The sequence below is a fragment of the Myxocyprinus asiaticus genome, chromosome 30 (genome assembly GCF_019703515.2).
Source record: "Myxocyprinus asiaticus isolate MX2 ecotype Aquarium Trade chromosome 30, UBuf_Myxa_2, whole genome shotgun sequence".
In the NCBI taxonomy this organism is placed as follows: domain Eukaryota; kingdom Metazoa; phylum Chordata; class Actinopteri; order Cypriniformes; family Catostomidae; genus Myxocyprinus; species Myxocyprinus asiaticus.
The window spans coordinates 26046735-26070942 of record NC_059373.1 but is presented as its reverse complement, the minus strand read 5'-3'; the positions used below and the strand labels follow the sequence as shown (position 1 = coordinate 26070942).

The following is a 24208-nucleotide window of genomic DNA, read 5'->3' as shown; positions in this document are numbered from 1 at the left end:
TCCATATATGTGGCAAAATGGCTTAAGGACAACAAAGTTAAGGTACTGGAGTGGCCATCACAAAGCCCTGACCTCAATCCGATAGAAAATTTGTGGGTAGAACTGAAAAAGCATGTGCGAGCAAGGAGGCCTACAAACCTGACTCAGTTACACCAGTTCTGTCTGGAGGAATGGGCCAAAATTCCAGCAATTTATTGCGAGAAGCTTGTGGAAGGCTACCCAAAACATTGGACCCAAGTTAAACAATTTAAAGGCAATGCTACCAAATACTAACAAAACTTCTGACCCACTGGGAATGTGATGAAAGAAAAGCTGAAATAAATCATTCTCTCTACTATTATTTTGACATTTCACATTCTTAAAATGAAGTGAATCCTAACTGATACTAAAACTGAGTTTAAATGTATTTGGCTAAGGTGCATGTAAAGTTCTGACTTCAAATCTACCTGCTTATTCTAAAGTATTTCTGTGGAGGACGCATCTTCCAACAATATTTTCCTCTTTTCCTACTTTGTAGGGACTCACCTGGTCGATGTTGTGAAGTCTGCTTATTATAAGTGACACTGGGCTTGTTTCTTTCATAAAGTTGCTATAAATATTGGCAGTCCTATTTTTTGGTCACTTGTTTCTGTTGCGAGATCTGGCAACACTGCAACTGGCATATCACTCACCCTTAACATGGAGTACATTCATTTTAAAAAGAACATTATTAACCGTTCTTTCATTTCGTTCTAACAGGTTATTATTTGGAGAGGAGGCCATAAATACGGTTTCTGCTAAGAAAACACCAAAATTTGCATTGAAAATGTTGGTTTTTAGTCCCTGCTCCTGAGAGCAATCTAAGGTATGTTTTCCCACCTGCCTCAATTTGTGCTAAACTTTTTCCTGTCATACATGGACACCTTGGGTAGTAGGATTAAATGTGTGGGTGAGTGTTCAAACACTAAAGGAGTCAAATAACTAACTTAAAGCCAGTCTAATTCTAGTGTTGTGGCAGATCTTTTGCCCTGGGAGGTATGGAAGGACCACCAACTGTTTGTATTTATAGATACAGAAGAGAACACAGCTTCTATTATTTCAGACCAGAGGGACAAATTTAAACCACAACACACTTTGAGTAGAAGATAGTAGGATTTGATTGACAAAGTTTTGCACCAAAATATTTTTTTAGACTCTCTCTGTTATTGTATTTCTCCAAATATCATTAAATTAATGATATTGTTCAACTGGCTTGGCTGACAAAAAAAAACCCATCTTAAACCAGCCTAAGCTGGTTTGCTGGTCTGCCGTTTTAAGACAGTCTAACTGATCTCCCAGTCTGGCCAAGCTGATGTTCAGCCGACAGCTGGTTAGCTGGTCAGCCAGCTCGACTACCAGCCTGACCAGCTGACAAGTCCCTAAAACCCCTCTAAAACCAGCAAACCAGCCTGACCAAACTAGGAAACCAGCTTAGACAAGCAAACCACTTTAGGCTGGATTAAGCAGTTTGTTTATCATTGGGTAGGGTGTTCAATGAGTTAATACAGAAATAAGTCATTCTGAAAAGGATCTGGGAAGCAACTAAAGTGACTTTAAAAGAAGTTACATAAATATCACCAAGTCTTTATAAGAAAACTTACAGCTGTCATCTCACGCCATATTTACATTCTACAGCTGCTTGGCTTTGTAAACCTCTTTAAAACAATCAGAACAGGCCACGTCTGTTCGTGCTTGTGTTGGTTATTCTGAGAGCAAGCACGGCAACACTTCATCAGGAACGAGAGATATGGAAACGCACATTTGTGGGGTATTTTTAGGTGAACTCTTAAGAGACAGAAGGGCATAGAAGCCTTACACAACAGAAGAGAAAGTGCATCACTCTCCCTTTCACATGTCCAAATACACTCAAGCAACCACAAATACACATGCATACAAAGAAACAAAGTCAAGGAAACGCTGCACTTGATTTTGCATTATGCAAACAGCTGTATCCATATGGATGTGAATGTCCCATTGAAATTAAATGACATGCTCTGAATGTATTTAATTTTGCATTGCATTCTAGTTTAAACCATATACAGTATTATGCTAAAGTCTGAGGCACATTAGTGTGTTAGATGGTTGTTTTATATGTTCTGCTTTAGTGTGTCAATATGACATTTAAATTTTAGATTTCCAAACATTCCTTTTGCAAACAGAATAGAACAGAAGTAGAACAAGGAGTCCTGCAACAGATGGTATGTCCCACACAGAGCCGAAATATCAACATCATGAGTCAGTCTGAGATTACATGAAGAGACAGAAGCAATTGAGACAACCTAAATACACAGAACTGTGGCAAGTTCTTCGAGATGCTTGGAACAACCTATCTACTAGTGTTGGGTTCGAGTCCACCTTAGTCGAGTCCGAGTCAAGTCCGAGTCTTTAAACAATCGAGTCCAAGTTGAGTCCGAGTCCAAAAGGGGCCGAGTCGGACTCATGACCGAATCCATAACAGGCCGATTCCGAGTCGAGTCTGAATGAATCTGTTCAAGAATCTGAATTAAAATTGTAACCGTAAACTCAACATCAATATGTTAAGCTTATTTTAACCTTCACAACTTAGAAAAACAATTTGTCAATATAAATGCAAAAAACAAATGATTTGTATCCTGATGAACAAATTTCAAAGTGGTTTCAGAATGAAAGCATATGCTTTAGGTGTATGAAGACAAAACTGTCCTTCAACACAATTCTTATTGTGTTCTTTTGACATTTTAATTATTTGTTGCTTTTCCCCTCCACTCAAACGTACACCAAAGAAAGTGAAAGCTGCGTTGGTCATTACAACCAGAGTTATTATTATTTCGAATTTTTAATTTAGTTTTTATTTCTACTTCATTTTCAATTTGTCCATTCAATTTAGTTTAGTTTTATCTAAAATTATGGGTGAAATACATTTAATGTAATTAATTAAATACATTTAATGTGTTTAATACATGTAATAAATGGTAATATTAAAACATTTAATAATGCCCATAAAATTAAATACAACAACTGAAAATAAAAACAGAAAAGATCAGATACCATTAAAAAAATATTTATATACTACAGTACTACAATTCACAATTTTCAGTCCTCCTGCTGTGTCTAGGTGTAGTCTACTTTCCTTAAGTCAAGATAACATTTTTGACAAACTCTCCTTGGGCTGACATTTCTTTTCACATTATATTTAGTATGGATAATAGGTGAATAGAGACTTCTCCCATCACTTGTGTTCTTCATTGTATTTTCTGACTTTTTTCCTATTGAAACATGGCAGTTTTACAGGTAACACACAGAGGTTGCACTACAAATATGCGACGGACTGAGTTGTACAATTTCCATCATGGTCTATTTCATCCGTCATATTAGTTTAAATGTCCCTGATACGTAGTCAATTTGATTTTGTCTCGATATAGTCAACATTTTCAGTTAGAAATGACTTTGAGTAGTAAGCGTGAGTCTGATAAAACGTGTTCTATTTAATACGTTACAGAGTTGGGGAACATACTTTTTAAAGTGTACTTAGATTATTGATATTTCCGGATGACAGCGGCAGAGCAAATACTTTTTTTGTTTGTTTGTTTTTCATTGCATCATAAATGCCATGGACTCGGAAAAAAATCCCAAATCCGGAAGGCTCGAGTCCGAGTCAAGTCTGAGTAAAAATGCAGTCCGTGACAAGTCCAAGTCCATTAAAATTGGACTTGTGACTCGGACTCGAGTCTGAGTCCGAACTCGAGTACCCCAACTCTACTATCTACCAACAACCTTGAAAAACTGTGCACAACCGTACCTAGGAGAATTGCCGTGGTTTTAATGGCATAGGGTGGTCACACCAAATATTAATTTAGTTTTGTGTTTACTGCAATTTGCATGAAGTTAATTGATAAATAAAAATCCCTCATGCCATTATTTTTGAAAACATACACACTATTTAACATTTTTCACAACTCCCTAAAACTTTTGAACAGAACTGTATAGTAATTACAGCTGATGATATTACTTGCTATATGTAGGCTAACTTTTCACACATGGGATAATATGGGCACCAGGGTTGAACAATATTCAGAATTAAAGATTCTGACTTGGATTTTGAATGGAATTGGCCACATCATTCTTCTAATGAATTGGAATGAAAGGAATAAATAATCATGTTAATTAAGGTTTCCATATTGTATACTATATGTTGTCAGGCTCCATTTTTAAGATTTAGTGGCAAATTAAAGCATTTCAGGAAATTAATTGTTCTTCCACCAGGGTACATATAATGAAATGTATTTTATCAAACACAATTAAATATATATAATTTAAACACATTTCACTGGGTCAAATTTTTACAAATGTAAACTGGTCACAAATGCGACCTAAAATAATTGATTGCAACAATAATTCGCCGTGGGTGACAGTCGTGTTGTGTGCGTTCATATGCGGTTTCATCAGATATCATCTTGTGAGTTACTGAATACATCTATAGAGCATGCACAAGTACAGGTGCATCTCAATAAATTAGAATGTCGTGGAAAAGTTCATTTATTTCAGTAATTCAACTCAAATTGTGAAACTCGTGTATTAAATAAATTCAGTGCACACAGACTGAAGTAGTTTAAGTCTTTGGTTCTTTTAATTGTGATGATTTTGGCTCACATTTAACAAAAACCCACCAATTCACTATCTCAAAAAATTAGAATATTTTGACATGCCAATCAGCTAATCAACTCAAAACACCTGCAAAGGTTTCCTGAGCCTTCAAAATGGTCTCTCAGTTTGGTTCACTAGGCTACACAATCATGGGGAAGACTGCTGATCTGACAGTTGTCCAGAAGACAATCATTGACACCCTTCACAAGGAGGGTAAGCCACAAACATTCATTGCCAAAGAAGCTGGCTGTTCACAGAGTGCTGTATCCAAGCATGTTAACAGAAAGTTGAGTGGAAGGAAAAAGTGTGGAAGAAAAAGATGCACAACCAACAGAGAGAACCGCAGCCTTATGATTGTCCAGCAAAATCGATTCAAGAATTTGGGTGAACTTCACAAGGAATGGACTGAGGCTGGGGTCAAGGCATCAAGAGCCACCACACACAGACATGTCAAGGAATTTGGCTACAGTTGTCGTATTCCTCTTCTTAAGCCACTCCTGAACCACAGACAACGTCAGAGGCGTCTTACCTGGGCTAAGGAGAAGAAGAACTGGACTGTTGCCCAGTGTTCCAAAGTCCTCTTTTCAGATGAGAGCAAGTTTTGTATTTCATTTGGAAACCAAGGTCCTAGAGTCTGGAGGAAGGGTGGAGAAGCTCATAGCCCAAGTTGCTTGAAGTCCAGTGTTAAGTTTCCACAGTCTGTGATGATTTGGGGTGCAATGTCATCTGCTGGTGTTGGTCCATTGTGTTTTTTGAAAACCAAAGTCACTGTACCCGTTCACCAAGAAGTTTTGGAGCACTTCATGCTTCCTTCTGCTGACCAGCTTTTTAAAGATGCTGATTTCATTTTCCAGCAGGATTTGGCACCTGCCCACACTGCCAAAAGCACCAAAAGTTGATTAAATGACCATGGTGTTGGTGTGCTTGACTGGCCAGCAAACTCACCAGACCTGAACCCCATAGAGAATCTATGGGGTATTGTCAAGAGGAAAATGAGAAACAAGAGACCAAAAAATGCAGATGAGCTGAAGGCCACTGTCAAAGAAACCTGGGCTTCCATACCACCTCAGCAGTGCCACAAACTGATCACCTCCATGCCACGCCGAATTGAGGCAGTAATTAAAGCAAAAGGAGCCCCTACCAAGTATTGAGTACATATACAGTAAATGAACATACTTTCCAGAAGGCCAACAATTCACTAAAAATGTTTTTTTTATTGGTCTTATGATGTATTCTAATTTTTTGAGATAGTGAATTGGTGGGTTTTTGTTAAATGTGAGCCAAAATCATCACAATTAAAAGAACCAAAGACTTAAACTACTTCAGTCTGTGTGCATTGAATTTATTTAATACACGAGTTTCACAATTTGAGTTGAATTACTGAAATAAATGAACTTTTCCATGACATTCTAATTTATTGAGATGCACCTGTATGTCTCATGCTGCTTTTCACCCGTTCTGTTGTGATGAGCTCACTGCACCCATGGAGCTATAAAATACCTGAGCTATCCATTAGCATCCCCATTCATCTCTATGGCTGCATTCCATTTCAAATTTGTATCCCCTTCCCTCGCAAATTTCACTCATCTCATGGACTCGGATGTTCGTCACTGCTTACGTTGCGCGAGTGTCCACTACTGGCGGAAGACGTGCAATGGGTTTAACAGGAACACTCTAAAACCTTGATCACTTGGAGCATGTTGAAGGCTGATGTCAATTTGTGGAATTATTTTGAGATTTTTGCAACTGAGAAAACAATGTTTTCGGAGATTGATTTCAGAGGCTTATGTATAAATCTTGTATGTTTATTTATTTTTCATTAGAATGAATTGTTAGAAAGGATTAATCAAGATTTACACAAATGAAAATGTTAACATAATGAACACATAGGCTATAACTGTGTGATAAACAGTTTAAGGTAGCTACAAGTATTATCTGTTAAATCTCAATATAACTTTTCCAAACTGCTTAACTGACCAAACTTCACTTCCATCATACATTAGAGTTGTGTGGGGTGGGGTTTATGAAGTGCAATCTGCTGTCACGTCACAATTGAGTTGCGTTGTGGGATATGGAGCTGCCTTAAGCGTACATCAGAGTAGGCTCACTCCCTCTGTTAAAATCTAGGGGTTGAGGGTCTGTCAAAAGAAACATCCCTCACTCACTGAACGAAGTGGAACGGACTTCTAAAAATAGCGGTGGGGATTCCCCTGAGGGGAAGTGTTTAGGGGAGTTAGTGAGTGGATGTTAAAAGTGAGGTGGAACACAGCCTATGACAGTGCTCAGCTAGCGCAGGGTTCCCAGAAAGCTATAGAAATGGAGGCTGCCATCTTTACTCATGGGCGCTCAGTTCCGGGATCGGGTGTCACGTGACTGATCACTTGTCAATGGGAATAGATAGGGGAAAATATAAATCAATTTCAAGCTTTTAAGAGCCATTCAAAAACAATCCGTCACCGGATGACAATGTGCTATAATGTAATTAAATAACTGAAACTGAAACGGTTCTTGGAAAAAAATTTATTTTGTCATACAACACGGCTACTTTTGAATGGCTGGCTATGGAGAAACATGCTTTTTGTAGTCGGGTGGTGTAGTTCCAGCATCTACCAGCAGGAGCTAACAAGGACCTGGGGCCGGTTGCACCAGCTATATGTAAGTTACAACTTAGCCTAGTTGTGGCATAAATGGGCACTAACATAAAAGTGACATAAAAGTCACAATTTACGCACTACTAAATATGTGAGCGTTGCACAATTAAACTTAGGTAGAACGTAACCGTATGTATAAACTAAATATTTACGGACGCCTCCAACCAGGAGTAACGGATGGAATTAAAAAGCAGACTCATTTAATGACATCAATGAGCTCATGTTTTGGTTGACAGGCTTCAGTCCTTTCAACATATATGATGGTGTTGGCATTTACACTCGTTTACATTTACGGGAGAAAACATTATGTAAAAAACGTACTTCTTCAGCATGAAACCGATCTTATGGTGCACTTTCCTGTGTACTCCACCCGGTGTCAAGTTTCAGCATATACGAAATAGATATTAAAATGAATAAATGTCTATTTTTCCAGCCTGTTGTATTAGTATTTATTTATTTATTGTCCCTTATTTATTTTATGAATACTATAGTTATTGAATACTGTTATTTACATAAGCTAAATGTATCATTAATGAAATCTTGTATTATATTTCAATGGGGTTATAATTTATTACAGCTGACAGTTACAACAGTTACGAGCAAACAAGGTTTGAACAAGATCAAACTGAAATTCACGGCTTTTTAACACTTCTGTGTACAAATTTGAAGGTTGCTTATTGGATCAATTAAGGTAAACGTCATATTATGCGACTATGCATTACTTTACAGAGAGCTTACAACATACTTGTTAAGTTTTGCTTTAAGAACAGGTGGTGCAACCAAATTAAGCACTGACTTAGTTACAAACTAACTAGTAGTTACTAAGCCCTTAGTGTGAACTTTACATCCCAACATACGTGAGAACTTGCACACAGCTGGTGCAACCCTACCCTGCCAACCACCCAATTCCTGACCCCCTGGCTGCACCTCACGCAACAACAAATCCAGCGCGAGAACCGGGTCTTTTTCATGAATCACCCGAAAAGAACTGAGGGTTTGAACTCAGGAGCTCAGGTTAGCAGTTTAAATCAGAGTCACTTTTTCAGCAAATCATACATCAGTGAGCTCACAACTGGGAGCGCCGACATTTAAAAATAAGAGTCCCATGTGTATTTTGGGTTTCTTTATAATTAAAAGTCCCACACCACTATATATATATATGAGATCTATCTTTTGACACTTAGGACAATTGAGGGACTTGTACACAACTATTACACAAGGAGCAAACATTCATTGATGCTCAAGAAGGCAACACACTACTATATGCATACTATGCTTTATGTAAATATCTGCTTATGTAGATTCTGAAGGGCAGTACTAAATGAAAAAATTTTTATCTCTTATATTTGTATATATTATGAAAGGGGTGTGAACATTGATGAGACAAAAGGGGAATGCAAACTTGCGTATCTTCTCGACTATATACAGTTGCAATCGAAATTAATCACCCCCCCCCCCCAAGACAGTAAGGATTTACAAAGGTAAGCTTCTCTGATGACCCAGAATTTTTCAGTTTTACATCTATATCAGTTGAGTGACACATTCAAAGTCATAGTGTGAATATATAATCTAATATTTCTAAAAAGCAGGATTTTTTTAAAAATACAGCCATGTCATAATTATTCAACCCCTATTGCATGTAGCTGTTACTTAAATATGTAAGGCTACACAAGTAATTGTTTTAAAACAAAATGAAGTCATCAATCTGCAATGACACTTATTTAAGTTTTAAAATGTAAGTTTAGCGTTGTAAGGAAAAATGTATTTCTATGCAAAAAATGCAATTAAAAATAAGCTGTCTCAAAAGCTAATAGAGGAGATAATTTCATTACACAAGAAAGGTCATGGCTAAAAGTACATTTCCAAAGCACTTCAATTTCCAATAGACAAAGTTGGCAGCATCATTCATACATTTTTTAAATATGGTACAACAGCAACCTTCTTGGGGTGTGGAAGAAAGCAAAACTTCACCAAGGGAAATGTTGACTTGAATATTCAAGAACTAATTGGAAAGAAGAAGGAAAGACCTGTGGAGTCCTGGAAGAAGGTTTTATAGACGTATGACACTAAACTGAAAATGAGTTTTAGACCCATGGGTCAGCAGTACGTCTGGAGTAACATCACAAGGTGATGACAAGAACGACACCATCCCCACAGTCAAGCATGGAGGTGGGTCAGTCCTGTTATGGGGGTGTTTTGCGGCTGCAGGAAACGGCTATCCTGACTATGTGACTGACACCATGGATTCTTTTAGGTATCAGGCCATTTTGGCATGAAAAATGTGATGCCTTCAGTGTGTAAATTGAAGCTCGGTGATAACTGGAATTTACAGCAAGACAATAACACCAAGGATACATCCAAGTTGTCCGAAATCTGGCTCAGGGATAGGTCATGGAATGTCCTTAAATGGCCCTTTCAGTCCATCATTAAAATCCCATTGCAAACCTTTGTTGGGATTTCAAGGAAGCAGTGGCAGCACAGAAACCAAAGAATGTCAATAAGCTGGAAGCTTTTGCTCATGAGAAATTTGTAAAAATTCTAATAGAGAGGTGTCCGAAGCCTGAGAACACTTACCTGAAACATTTATTTGCTGTTATTAAGGATAAAGGATGCTCCACAAATGATTGACTTTGGGGGTTGAATATTTTTGACATGACATTTGTGGAGAGAATTAGTTATTTTTTATTTTAAAATTTGGGTAAACTGAACTCTTTGTTCTCAAAATCACTCAAATGTGAATTAAAAACTTACTTTGACTGTTTACTGAGGTTTAAGTTGATGTGTTTTAATTCACATCACCAGAATGTCTTGCTGGTCAGGGGGGTTGAATAATTTTGATTGCAACTGTATACTGTTTATAAAACCTCGGATGAATGGGTTATCAGCTGTCTTCCTTTTCTTCTGCTTTCTATCTTGTTTCTGAACAACAATCTAAATCGAGCAATTATATGATTTGGTAACTAAAAACAGCCATTTGGCTCCTTAATGTTTCAGTTCATTTTTTTAGTCTGGAGCCCTAAATATAAATTATTATATAATAGAAAACTATTACTTAACATGTTTCTGGAAATACCCCATATATGTATAACACATGATAACATAATACACTTACATTTATACAAAAAACAAAATGTTACTACACTTTTAGATTTACAGTTACATTCATTCATTTTATTTCAGTTTAATTTTTATTTCACTTCCATACATTTATTTTTGATATTACAATTAAGTATTCTGCTTGCTACCTTAATGAAGAATACCTTATTAAATTCCAATATGATTACATATTTTAACTAATTAAATTAATTTTATTCTGAAAGGTGCAAAATCCTCGTGGGCAGTACTTAGTTTGTTGTCATTGTTGTCTTGCACAGACAAGTATACTATGTTTAAAACTAAAGTATGTAATTTCTGTGCCACTAGTGCCACCAAACTGAATTCCTAAAATAAACAATGCTTTCAAAACAGCTTTCTGAATAAGTAATTTTAATTTAGCTACCCATTTCCTGTATTGTTGCCTGGTAACTCTACCCAGAAAGCTGCTTATCTTCCAGCTGAGTAGTGTCAGACTGACCTGCTCTCCGGGCCTCAAAGCAAGCCAACCCCATTTCATCCTTTAGGTCTTCATTCTCTGCTGCAATGGCCTCACCCACGGCCACAAAGCGGCCAACTGCGACACTGACTGCCTGGCCCACTCTCTGGATAGCCCGTAAGGTCTTCTCTGTCTTCTTAAGCTTGTCTTTGTGATTGATTAGTGTTGTAATCTGGAATGAGACAAATAAGGCACCGTTAAGCCAAATAATGTTGAATTCAATTCAGAAACCTCCAAGAATCTAAAATACATTCTGTGTTCATTTAGCACCACATACTGTATATTTGTTATGCATTTCAGGTTAAACATTTAAGAAACCTGATGGGTTTTAATATCTTTTACATTTTAATTTTAATATGCAGTATAAAGGGTAGTCATGAATTGCCTGTTGTTTCCACAGGTTTGTCATAGAGTGGTTCACCAATATTGGCAGACCTTTACTGTTTTTATGCCACAAATTTCCCACAGAAATGTTTGCCAGTAGTTTCAGATGTTTACTGTTTATTTTCCACAAATTTGTCATATAACTATTGGCCAGTAGTGGCAGACATTTGCAGTAAATTTGCCATGTTTAAGTTTTCCAGCAGTAGTAGATACAATTTATTTTAAATTTACCAAGAATTTGCCATCAAACTGTTTGTCAGAAGTGGCAAATTGTCCATTGTTGCCAAAGGTATGCTGCCACAACAGGTTAAGGGCTGCAAACTTCAATTTAACCACATTTGCAATTTAACCAAGTTGGCAACAAATAGTTTTTGCAAGAGAATTCATGGGTGTTAGGCATGGCAAACATTTGATGTGCAACATGGTTGTTGACACTGCATCATGGAAAATGTTAAAGTATGATGCAAGTATGATGGAGAGAGAAGAAGATAACAGAGAGAAAAAGGAAAAAAAGTGAGTGACCAAAAGAGTTGAGAAAGGCTCCCTCCTCCTAATCATCTTCATCACCATATATTTAACACCATCCCCTTCACACTTTCAGATAAACATCACAGCTACAGTCTTCTGTCTGTGTCAGGATTGTGTTCATCAATCATTCACTCCGAGCCCTTCACAATTTCCGCTCTGAAGAGCTGAAATCCCTCGCCTCCTGCTGATGGGTAATGGCAGGTGGCCTGCCAAAGGAAACATTTAATTGGAGTACAACAGCAGGGAGCATGGACAACACAAGAGCCTGAGAATAATACTCAAAAACAGGCCACATGGAGCAAACCAGAGCCTTTTTAAGATGCTGTCAACCAGTAAACAGCATCATTAGCTTAAAAGAACTTTCAATAAGCAGCATGCGTTTATTAATGGCCAGCATTTGTATTTCGAATGGTCCTCCCTATATTTCCTATTTTTAGGTTCGAACCAGACTCAGAGTTTGAGGCTTTTGCCCTATTCAGCATGCATTTCTGCGTGCATGATGAATGAACGTTATACGATTTATATTTACATTCCTCATGAGCGAGTCATGTGGTTTGACGTTTTACATCAGCTCTCTGCATTTTCTGAATCTGTTAATATGCAGTATTCATTTAAAGGGAGCATATAATGGAAAACAGGATTTGAATTTCTATTTTGATATAACATTTTGACCAACACATTGACCAAACACCCACCCACCCAGCCCACCGAGACCAATTATTGAAACTAAGCTGTAAAATTGGCTCATTCAGTCACAACCATAAGCATACTAACGACTGACTGCCCATGTTTATATATCTACCCCAGTATTCACCAACATGGATCGCCGAGTCAAGGCGAAGTAGATAGATACTATTATTCCTAAATATCAAGATGCAAAATATCATAAAAAGAATGTGATAATTCCAGTTGGTATCTAAATACTGGCAAAGTTCACCAAACTTTGTGTTGTTCCTGACTGTGTGTAGCACATGCTGCTCTGCATAGCCTTCTAAAGGATTCAAACATTATGACAGATTGACTGAAGTTTATTCTATTTCTGCTGCGGCGTGCAAGCTAGCCCCACCATTATGAAATTTCACCATCAGGCCGAAAGGCTCTCATTGTGAAACCATGCCATTCCGTACCGATCCAGGCTCCTTCGCAGTGTTACGGTTTCTTTTTCCACTGTGCTGCTGCAAAAACAGAATTCAAATGGACTGAGTGAGCAAGTGACCAATCATTAGTCGTCACTTCAGTAAAGCTGTTCCACTAGTTCTCTATCCTGAGTATGGTTAGCTAATAGAGGTGGGGGGAGGGGGGATTATCGCAAGTATTGCGATATTATTGCTCACGATATTATATTGATATTCGCATGCCATATTTCCACATTAATTTTATGGTCATGGGGAAAAAAAACGATTCTTTACCAAAGCAATCTAGTACTTTAACAACAGTCCATTAGATGGCGCAGTTATTATGCTTTACTGCTGATACAGAATGGAACTCTTTTGACGTCACCCACAACTGTTTGACAAAAGTTTGGCAGCATTTTGGTTTGTCCAGGGCTTTTCCTGCATTAAAAAATTTATGACATTTATCTCGCGTTCTGTGCTTTACACACACTTAATATGCAGCGAGAGGGATCCACTCTGCTAGATTATTTTTATTAAAATAATGTGTCATATTCAGCATGTTCTGTTAGAATGGTGTTAGATATTAGGAAATAAACTGGCCTTGTTTGCTCCAGATTTTCAAAAAGATTCCTTAAATCATTAAGAGCCTGATGAAATCCAAGGAAAACAATGTCTGTTATGGAGTAGGGAAAAAAATATTTTTAAAGGTGTTAAATTAAATAAGTTTAATTAAGTTAGTTAAGATGATTAAAAATATCTTATATCCAATGTAAATGCAATTAATAATGTTATATATTAATTAAATACAATTATGTTATAAACCAATTTCAATCATGTGGATAACCATATTCATCAGTCACCACCGAAGACCATTTATGACCCAGGAAAAACCCTATTGTCTAAATTATCATGTCCAAATATTGCCATGTACAAATTAGTCTATAAGATCCAATAGCCAAAAAAAAAACCCAAAAAAGCAGCACAATGTAAACTTTAATTTAGTTTTATTAATTGTTACAGTAGTCTTCATTGATTACATTTGAATTTACTGGAGCTGATTTTATGTTGCAAGGACTTGATATTACTATACTGTATACTGTACGTTTAGTGAACTTCTAAAGACATTGTTCACCTCAGAAGGCTGCTTTTTTGTTTAAACTATCACTTTAAGTTGCCAGGACTGTCTGCAGAACTTATTCTGATAATTTCTCAGAAGTATTTTTATTTTTTTTTTGTGTCAAAGTCAAATGTTAAAAAAAGGAATTTGATCGTCATTTTTGCTTATGTTCACAAATAAATGGTTACATACAAATTATTTCAGGCACTATAATATTAATTAATAATGCATTTGGTGATTTGGTAACAGTTCTCTGAAGTCCTTTGAAGAATAATGAGAAACAGTGAGTAAAATTTTGCAATATAATGTAGTTTTGAATCACAACACACCAAAAATAAAGAATCACAATATTATCGTGTTGTGTGACCTAGATATCGATACAATATCGTATCGCTAGTTACCTTGTGATTCCCATCCCTATTAGCTAACAATGCAGAGAATTCCAGGCCAGGATCAGTTTGTAATTGTACCGTACCAAAACATGCTCAGGTGGAAAAGCTACAGGAACCGTTCTTCACTGCGCTCAGAACTGTTTGGCCCGATGGTGGAAAAGCGCAAAAATATCACGTTGCACAGCCGTTTCCTTTCAGTGTGGAAAGATAAATGAAATAATGCTGAATACATATCAAGATGTGCCTGGTGTAACAGTTTGTGTGGCATTTATAAGTAAATGAAAGATATACTAATAGGAGTCTTAAAACAGCCAGTACAGTAGAAGAAACAGTCTGTTTAATTCTAAGGAAGGTGAAAAATGACCATGTAGCACAAAAAAATATGACTTTTTTGGTGCAAGAAACTGGTTAGCATTTTAAGTGGACCTCAAGGAAAAACATAAAATGCTACAAAAGTGTAGGAAGTGGCCCCTTTAGGCTGTAAAAGTTCACAATCCATTTTGCTTTGTGCTGTTGTAATTTGTAATTCTGAGGAAGTTCTTGGAATTACTCCCATGCCATGTATCTCTTGCCATCACCCACAGAGAGAAGATTCAGGTGATAAATCGAGGTGAAGGTGTCTCTACGTCATACTGGGACCCAGCGTTCAGTCTGTCTCTGACAAATCTCCCTGAAGATGGCTGTAATCAGATGCCCGGTTAAAAGACAAAGAGTCCTCTCCCTGCCTCACTGCTCCTGCACTGATATAGACAGTTATGAGCCGTCCTGCCAACAAACCGAGGGTCATCCATGAGTCATAGATGGAGAAAAATGGAACATTCCCAGAGGAATGAAAAAAATCCTGTTTGAGGATAAGGGTGTGAGGGGTGCTATGAACAATGGAAGGGTGACTGGTTCAGCATGGAGATTACGCCAAAGAGCACCACATATAAGAGATTATGGGAAATGCTGGCAGGCATCAGTAAGTTAATGAATGAAAGAGTGTATGATTCATAGGGATGGGACATGATGGTCAATTAGTGGGGTCAACTAGTAAACAAATTTTAAACTTTAAAAAACTTCCACCAACAAAATAGTGAATTAGCTGGGTTGAATAGTTCACAGATATTTAATAACTAAAATATATTACGTTTTTTTAGCGGAAATGCTTTAATTAGTGTGCTGCTGACAGTATGCTGTGATTTAGCAGTTTGCACAGAAATGATCTAGTCTCTCGTCTTTAGGTTATTTATAGGGTTATTCTTTCCCTTTAAAGCACTGCCGCTACAGCCACACTGACATTTTAAGATGATCACTGTGCTTTTAAGGGAGTCATGACATGAGTAACCAAAGCTTTGATCTTTTTACATACACTGCCTGGCCAGTGTTATGATCTGGGATTGCTTCAATTGGTCAGTTCTAGGCTCAACAACGTTATGCGGCAAAAAAATGAAGTCAGCTGACTAGCTGAATGTACTGAATGACCAGCTTATCACATCAATGGATATTTTTTCTCTGACAGCATGGGCATATTCCAGGATGACAATGACAAGATTCATCAGGCTCAAATTGTGAAAGAGTGGTTCAGGAAGCATGAGGAATCATTTTCACACATGAATTGGCCACCACAGAGTCCTGACCTTAACTCCATTGAAAGTCTTTCAGATGTGCTAGAGAAGACTTTATGGAGTGGTTCGACTCTCCCGTCGACAATACAAGATCTCGGCCAAAAATTAATGCAAATCTGGATGGAAATAAATGTTGTGACATTGCATAAGGTTGTTGAAACAATGCCATGACGAATGCATGCCGTAATCAAAGCTAAAGCCAGTCCAACGAAATATTAGTCACTGTACTATAAAACACATTGCAAGTTTCAGAATTCAAAAATTCCTCTGTACTGCAAAAAGAGCATTTGTTGAAACCAAGCTGCCAAAATGACTCGTCCTCTACTTCATCCACATTGGGATGTCACACTGTAGATATTTGCATCTGACCGCCTCCACAACAACACAGCAACACCTACTTTACCTTATCACTTCCATAGCCCCGTCCATTAGCGGTGAGCAGTGAGATGGCAATGAGAGTGTAGATCAGTGAAGAACAGAAAACAATGTTTTTTTTTATTTAGATATATTTAGCACCATTGCTTTAACACTGCTGACAGTATCCTGCGCTTTAGCATTTCAACAGTTTGTATGCTAAAAACCTCTCTGAAAAGTTGCATGTTTAAAATTAATTCCCTTTTAAAGCACCAGTTCTAGAGCCATAAACATTCAGACGTTTTTGGCCGTTTTGTCGTGTCTCATTTTTTGAGCATCCCCACCACAAGCGCTGTGTTTTGAAGCCCACATGTCAAGTTAAAAGTAGTCATACTTTTAAAAAACACATCTCGAGACTGCTGCATTCTATTATATTAAGTCTAACTGTTTTTGAAAGCAAGAATACATCTTATGTAAACGCCCCATAAGAAATGTGTTTAAACAAGTTCAGGTGAAGCCAAAATCAGCCTAATCAAACAGGGCTTCCTTAAAGCTGAAGTGTGTAATTTTTTCAATGTTAAAAAAACGTTCTCTTTTTCCTGCTTAATATGCAGAGACAATTTGTAAGCCGTTGGTAAACTGATTTCCCCAAACACTGTTTCTGTGGTGCTTTCAAGCATCCCAACCAACCTGACACAGCAACAGTGGTTCAACCAATGACATGGGTTTTGGGTGGTACTAACCGTTTGTCCAATCATGTGTTTGTGTGATTCCAGCACAGCTTCATGGTTTTAATGTTGTGGTGACACTCACAAGTTCATCAGTAATGGCAGTGCTCCAGAGTGATGCCGTGACCCGAGACCGGTTCTAGTCTTACTGAAGTCTGGCCACAGAAACATGAGAAGGTCTCAGGACCTATGCACACTACAACTGTTTATAGTACTTGCATATGTGTCTCTGAGTGAGAAACAAAGACTGAGCGAGAGTGAAAGTGTGAGAAAACATGTGCATTTTTTATGTGTCAGAGGGAGAGGGTGGTGGTACAAATAACTTCCTGTTGCTGGATTAGCACATGGCCACTCAAGCTATGTCAACAGAAATGAGGCTGCAGAAAAACTGATTCAGCACTGACACAACACAGCAATCCTTTCTGTCTAAACATGGCTGGCACTGCCTGACAGATCCAAAAGACTATTTTTATGATGTAAAGATTAGCTCAAAACATGCTCATTCAAAAGAGCCACTGAACAACTTTTACAAAACTTGTCTTCCATTCCATGTGGCTATAGGTTCCCACTGCTAAAAAGGCTGTTTATACCCAAATTCATGCTTGTCCAGACTGATTTAGTGCTTGTCTAGCTGGTGGATTTCTAGACTACCAGAAATGTTGGTCTTTTTACCAGCGTCTACTGTTAAAAGAAAGTTACCTCTGTAAACTGCCTTTCAAGAGCATTATTCTTTACCCAAGGTAATTTTTTAACATTTTGAAACTTGTTTATTAAAGCATAATAACAGTGCTTGGAAAGTGCATTGGGCAAAACTCCAACAAACCAAAAAAAGAAAATGGTAAATCAATTCAATGTTATTTTGTTTTGTTTTTCCCAGACAACAATGCCAAGCCACCTAAGGTGATTGTGAAACCATTCTTCATTATGTGCACAGTGTAATCAGGTTCAGCATATACATCATCACTGGACCAGTTCTTGATGGCTCTGTAATAAGAGGAGTATATAATCAAGGAACAAAGCAATGCCTTCCTCCAAGAGCAAAAATTTGACTACATCAGGTCGTTTGACAAAAGCTGGAAATGCCTGCAAGAACCTCCCAAGGTTCCTTGTAGATTGGGTTTGAAAGAAAACAGAATGGTTTTGCGTGGCCGTGCACATTCAAATTTTTGTAACTTCTCGCACAGTGCTCACGCAGTGCTTGAACCCCATTGGATGAATTCGAGGAAAGGGGCAGGGCAGATGTACCAGGGTTGATTAAAACTACTGGAAATAATGTTAAAAGGACAAAGTATTCACAGTAAAATTACCTGTTGCAGCTCCTCAATTATTGATCAAAAAGACAAGTAAACCTATGTATACACTACATTTTGTACACTGCATAAAAAGGTCTAAAAAATCCATTAAAGTTTGGTTTCATTAATACAGTGGCAAGAAAAAGTATGTGAACCCTTTGGAATTAGTGGCTTTTAGGCATTATTTGGTCATAAAATGTGAATGTTTGAATGATGCATTCAATATGTACAAGAACAATACAATAATGTGTGTCTTATTAGTTGAAACTGATTGTGCTTGTTCATTATTGTAACTTAGATGAAGACAAATTTATGCATAAATGCAGGTAATGCCATAGGGTTCACATAATTTTTCTTGCCACTTTATATAACTGAACAGCTCTTATTTAAAAGGTGTAAAATGTATTAACGTGTTTACATGTAATTGGAGTTCATACAATTATTTTAACATACAATCATACAGTTATCTTGACTAGGCTCTAAAATATAAAACTAGTATCTTAACTGCAAACAAAATAAAGTGCTTTAGTTTAGCCATTGACAGACAATGTATACAGTACATCCTGCTACTGGTTCAAAAGTGTTTTTGTTTTGTTAATCTATTTCATATGAGTAGCGAACAAAAACTATTATCATAAAACCTGGCTAGGTAACTGTAAAGTGCAGCAAAGCACTTCTTTGCCGCTGTTTCTTGCTGGATTAGCTAATATTTTCTCTGCACTTCCGTCTGTCATTTGGAGAAGAGTGCAACCATGGTGCGTGTCAAGTATGCCTCGGGCCATCGAGAGCTGCATGTGAGGGACGCACTGAGGTATAAACAAGATGTAAGGCTGCACACTTACAGATGGATACAGGAAGGACAATCAAAACTTATTTATACTGACATTATATTATGCATATGACAGCTGTTCTAAATTATCCTATCCATCTATCACATTTAACTTATATACAAAGTCATACATTTTCCATCAAATGATGTCTAGCTAATGTTTCATATGTGTCTTATCACTCTCATGAAACAAATCATGCCAGCCTAGAAAAACATATTGAGTAAATCAAGATTTTGTTACTATGAAAAGCATCAGCATGGATAAGTGCTATGAGATGACTAAAACATGAATGAAAACAGCCATGGTAACTGCACAATATGAAATGTGTGCTCTTAGTTATAGCAAACGGTTACAGATGGATTGTGGGTTATCAGCAGTTTATTAAATTACTTTTTAAAAATACAGACTACAAAAACACAAAATGCATTCAAGTTCAATATAACTGATTCTAAATCAAAAAAGTGATCTAAACAAATGCCAGTGTTAACTGATAGGCTGTAATGGTTTACTCATCCTACGATTCGATTCGGTTCACGATACTGAATTCATGGTTCAGTTTGGTTCACGGTACTTTAAACAAAGCCTGAATCAAAAAAGTTAAGACTGAAATTTTTTTTTAAATATTATTATTATTATCATTATTACTTTTAAGACATTTGCAAAAAAGTCAAATGTAACTAAAAGAACCGTTCATTACAGTGAACTGGGACTAAAATCAGCCCAGCACAGGGCAATGGTGACACAAAATGAACATATTAATAATTCTAAATTATGTTAGATAAATGCTTTCACATGATTACATACATTTAAAATATTCTATTTTAAAATTTGATTTGTCTAAAATAGAGTTGTCATTGATTACATCTAAAATATTCTAATGTGGGCTTTACATTTTATCAATTCAGACATTTGACATTAGGATTATATTCCCCCATAGCATTATTATACATTATACTCAAATTATATATATAGGAGATTAATATAGCACTATAATTAGACCTCTGTAAACTGTAATTTTCTCTCACAGTGCATATTCACTCTCGTGCTTAAGATGAACATTCAATCCCTTGCGCTAAACCGCATTATTATAGTGCGCTTTCATTGACATTACATATGAAATCATATAGATTTTAACTGAAGAAGCACAAACATCAATCATTCGTTTATAATGAGGATTCAGACTGCTGACTGTTAAGCGCTTCCGAAGCGAATAATATGAGATGATTATCAATGTTTATCATTGCTTGTTCTCCACATCAGTTTCAGCTGAACTTATCAACATCTGCTGCTAATGTGCAATGAAGCAATTTCCATTTGCATGCCCACATGAAGTAGGGAACAGGACATTGCACGAATTGGATAGACTAGAACTGGCATGAAATAAGTAAATCCAATCTCCACGATTTTTGAACCACGATATATTGTCCCACGATAAACCGTTACACCCCTATTAACTGGTGCATGGTTTGTTGTGTACAATCTAGCTCCAGTAAAGCATTACTGGCTGCCCTTAAGTGGATCTCAACCTCTATTTTCTGGTGATGAATTTTGTTTTAATAAAAACATTTAATGGGATATTGCAATGGCATGACATGACAAAATGTTATTCCACTTTCCACCAACTGCACAGTTCTTCTGCCAAAAAATATTTACTGTGAAAAACTAAAAGCATGCCATTTCATCAGTCTATCAGAGTGAAACATGAAAGAGATCCTATTTAATTTCAACAGCCATACCAGTGGAGAAAGCTCTATTAGCCTACATACCAAGCACTCTCTTTCAATCACACGCTAGGTTAAGGGACAGAAGGTGGGATAGAGTGACAGACGGAAGATAAAAGTAGCATGAAATGGAGTTATATCTGATATATCTGAAAAGTACGAAATTATCACAGAACCAGTCATGTGACTTTTTCAAATAAATTCAAATCGTCTTGCCTTGTCTTGTCTTGCCGGACAGCAAAAGACTAATTTAAAGGAATGTTCTGTGTTCAATACAAGTTAAGCTCAATTGACAGCATCTGTGGTATAATATTGATTACCACAAAAATTTATATTAACTTGCCCCTCCTTTACTTTAAAAAAAGCAAAAATCTGGGTTACAGTGAGGCACTTACAATGGAAATGAATGGGGGTCAATTTTTGAACATTAAAATACTCAATATTATAGCACCAAGACATAAACAATATGCATGTTAACATGATTTAAGTATGATAAAATCACTTACTAACCTTTTCTGTGTAAAGTCATAGCCAATTTTATAACTTTGTTGCCATGACGATATAATGTCAACAAACCCTTAAACCATAAAATGACTATAAAAATGACAATTTAAATAACTCTCAAATAATAAATTAGTTTTAACAGAAGAATTAAAACTATAAGCTTCAGATTTCTGCCTTTAAACCCTCCAAAAATTGGCCACATTCATTTTCATTGTAACCTCAATTTTTGCTTTTTTTTAAAAGAAAAAGAGGTTCGAGTCAAATAAATTTTTGTGGTAATCAAAATCATGCCACAAATGCTGCTGACTGAGCTTAACTTGCATAGAACTAGCTGAATGTCAAACCATACTTTTCTTACAAGCGCTTTGGGTGAGTAATACAGGGCTGATGAAGACTGCTGTTTTTGTTTCCTGTAGCGCTTCACAGTTGATTTAAAGACGGCACTGCATGACTTGATGTTTTTTGTGATGTGACAGTTATAACCAGCTCTGCTATATTTGCATCCAGAGGTCGTTTGGACAGAGGCATAAAACTCTCGCAATATCTCATTATGGAGCACAGCAGAGTAGGGATATAAATATAGAACAGTGATTAAAACTGACTGGAACTACCTGTGCATTAAACTGTTTTAACACACGCATTCCATCCAATCAGAATCGAGTATTCGAACAGACCATGGTATAACAGTCATTAAAAGACATTTGCCACAAATTTACCACAGATAGTCAGGACCTCGGTTTAACGTGTCATCCAAAGGACGGTGCCTTTTTTACATTATAGTGTCTCTGTCACTATACTAGGGCATTAGGACCCACACAGACTGCAGGGTAAGCACCCCCTGCTGGCCTCACTAACACCTTTTCCAGAAGCAACCTTAGTTTTCCCCAGGAGGTCTCCCAATCAGGTACTGACCAGGCTCAACCCTGTAATTATTTTGCAAACACCAGCACTGATGTATGGTTATTCTTTTGAAAATGTCTTCAGGGCTTTATTGTCCAATGGCAGCAGGCCAGTGTCCTTGAGCTTAAGTTGGGCTACCCAATGCAAAGATAAGAGTATTAAACAAGGGAAGAGGTGAGGTCATGCTGAGTGTGCATTTAAATGCACACAATTTAGTCTCTCTGCATTGGCTAGATGAAAGTACATCAGGTTTTCAGGCTGGAAGCCAACAAGACAGAGGCAGATAAATAAGATCATAGAGTGGAACAGGTAGCAAGGGCCAGGACTGGAGAAGAAGCTGGCACATGGGTACTCCTGCCAAGACACAGTCAATGGGCAGTAAAGTACTCTTTCTCCCTCTGTATTACTGTATTTCTCTTTGGGGCTGATGGTGAAACAGATATATTCATCTTAAAATGCCAAAATAACATTTAAGGCCAATGTTCAGCTTTAGGTATTACAGAGAAGCAAAATCAAGGTTTTATTACATAGCTTTATAATCATATGAAGGGAAAGATAGCTAGGTAAGTGAAGCTTAAATGTGTGACTGTAAAATAGATGAAGGTTTCGGGTAAACAAATAGGAGGAAAGTCTACAGTATTAAAAAGACAACAAAAAAAAGATACCATTTTCTGTTAATATAAGCTCTAAAGAGGTTATCTTGTGCTGTATTTATGTCAGAATTACCGTAATTACAAGATGGCAACTTCGAGATGCTACTCTGAGCTGTTCAGGTCTTGGGAAATTATTTGTTTCTATGACAACACTCATTAATTTGCCAAAATGGATGAATGTTCAGCTTTGTTGTTGATGATGGCAAGTTCTCTTGCAAAATATTAAAGAACAAACAAAGCCAGGAAACAAACTGTTTCTCTATGCTCTATGATAAGTTCAACAGACAAGTGAAAAATTTTAATTAGACAGAAAAGCGTGGTAATTCTGGCATTAGGGCTCCACAATTAATCTTATTTAACCGTGTTCACAGTTTCTGCATTTCACGGTTAATTAAGCATAACCGTCCACGGTATTAGTGAGCTATCAAGCAGAAATTATCAACCATGTAAAGTTGAAAATTGTTGTTCATTTTCATTATAGGCTGTGTCTACAGATGATATACTAACTCACAAGCTCATAGTTCATTTTCACCTCAACTGACCAGTCACACTCATTTCAGAAGTTCGCCACTGACCAATCAATGTTTCACTTTCGAGCTCACTCTGAAATACAGAATTGCAGATGTTTATGAGTGTCGTATATGTGCTGCTCTGTGTTACACATACTCGGAAGCAAATGAGGATAATGATACAGTGTTAAAGCTGTCTCAAAGCGGTTCTGTGCTTGATGCACAATAAATGAATCCCATCTCATGCTCTGATTGTGTGTTATATACATCGCTAACATACGCTGACCATGTTATATTCAAAGCGCTACAGATTTACTTAAGTTGCACATTTGCATAATTCCAAATATGTTTGGCCATTACAAGTGTCTAAACAAATCAAAATAAACCCCATGACACTGGGGTTTTGTGGACTGAGGAGGAGATGAGAGCATTTCACCATGTATGGAATATGGAATAGCACAAAGCTGCTATCACACTGTCACCTTTCTGGTAACACACTGTCTTCCTTCAAAGTAAAAGGCTTGATAAAATAATTAGGCTTCCTTCTAAAGGCTTGAGACTGTATAGCACCATAACACATATATAAGGATACTTTTTATTGATTTTAGCTCTGCCTTCAATACTATAATACCATATAAATTGGTTACAAAAATCAGCAACCCCGGTCTCAGTCCCTCTCTCTGCACATGG

At 37.1% G+C, this 24208-nt stretch overlaps 1 protein-coding gene across 2 annotated transcripts in view; it reads right to left on the bottom strand.

Moving 5' to 3' along the window:
• The window catches only part of LOC127420809 (alpha-catulin-like), a 102444-nt gene that overhangs the window by 41820 nt on the left and 36416 nt on the right, over positions 1 to 24208 (bottom strand). For both annotated transcript variants that reach the window (XM_051663357.1, XM_051663358.1), the window contains exon 2: positions 10867 to 11056. In XM_051663357.1, the coding sequence (XP_051519317.1) occupies positions 10867 to 11056 (190 nt within the window). The remainder of the gene's footprint in view (positions 1 to 10866; positions 11057 to 24208) is intronic.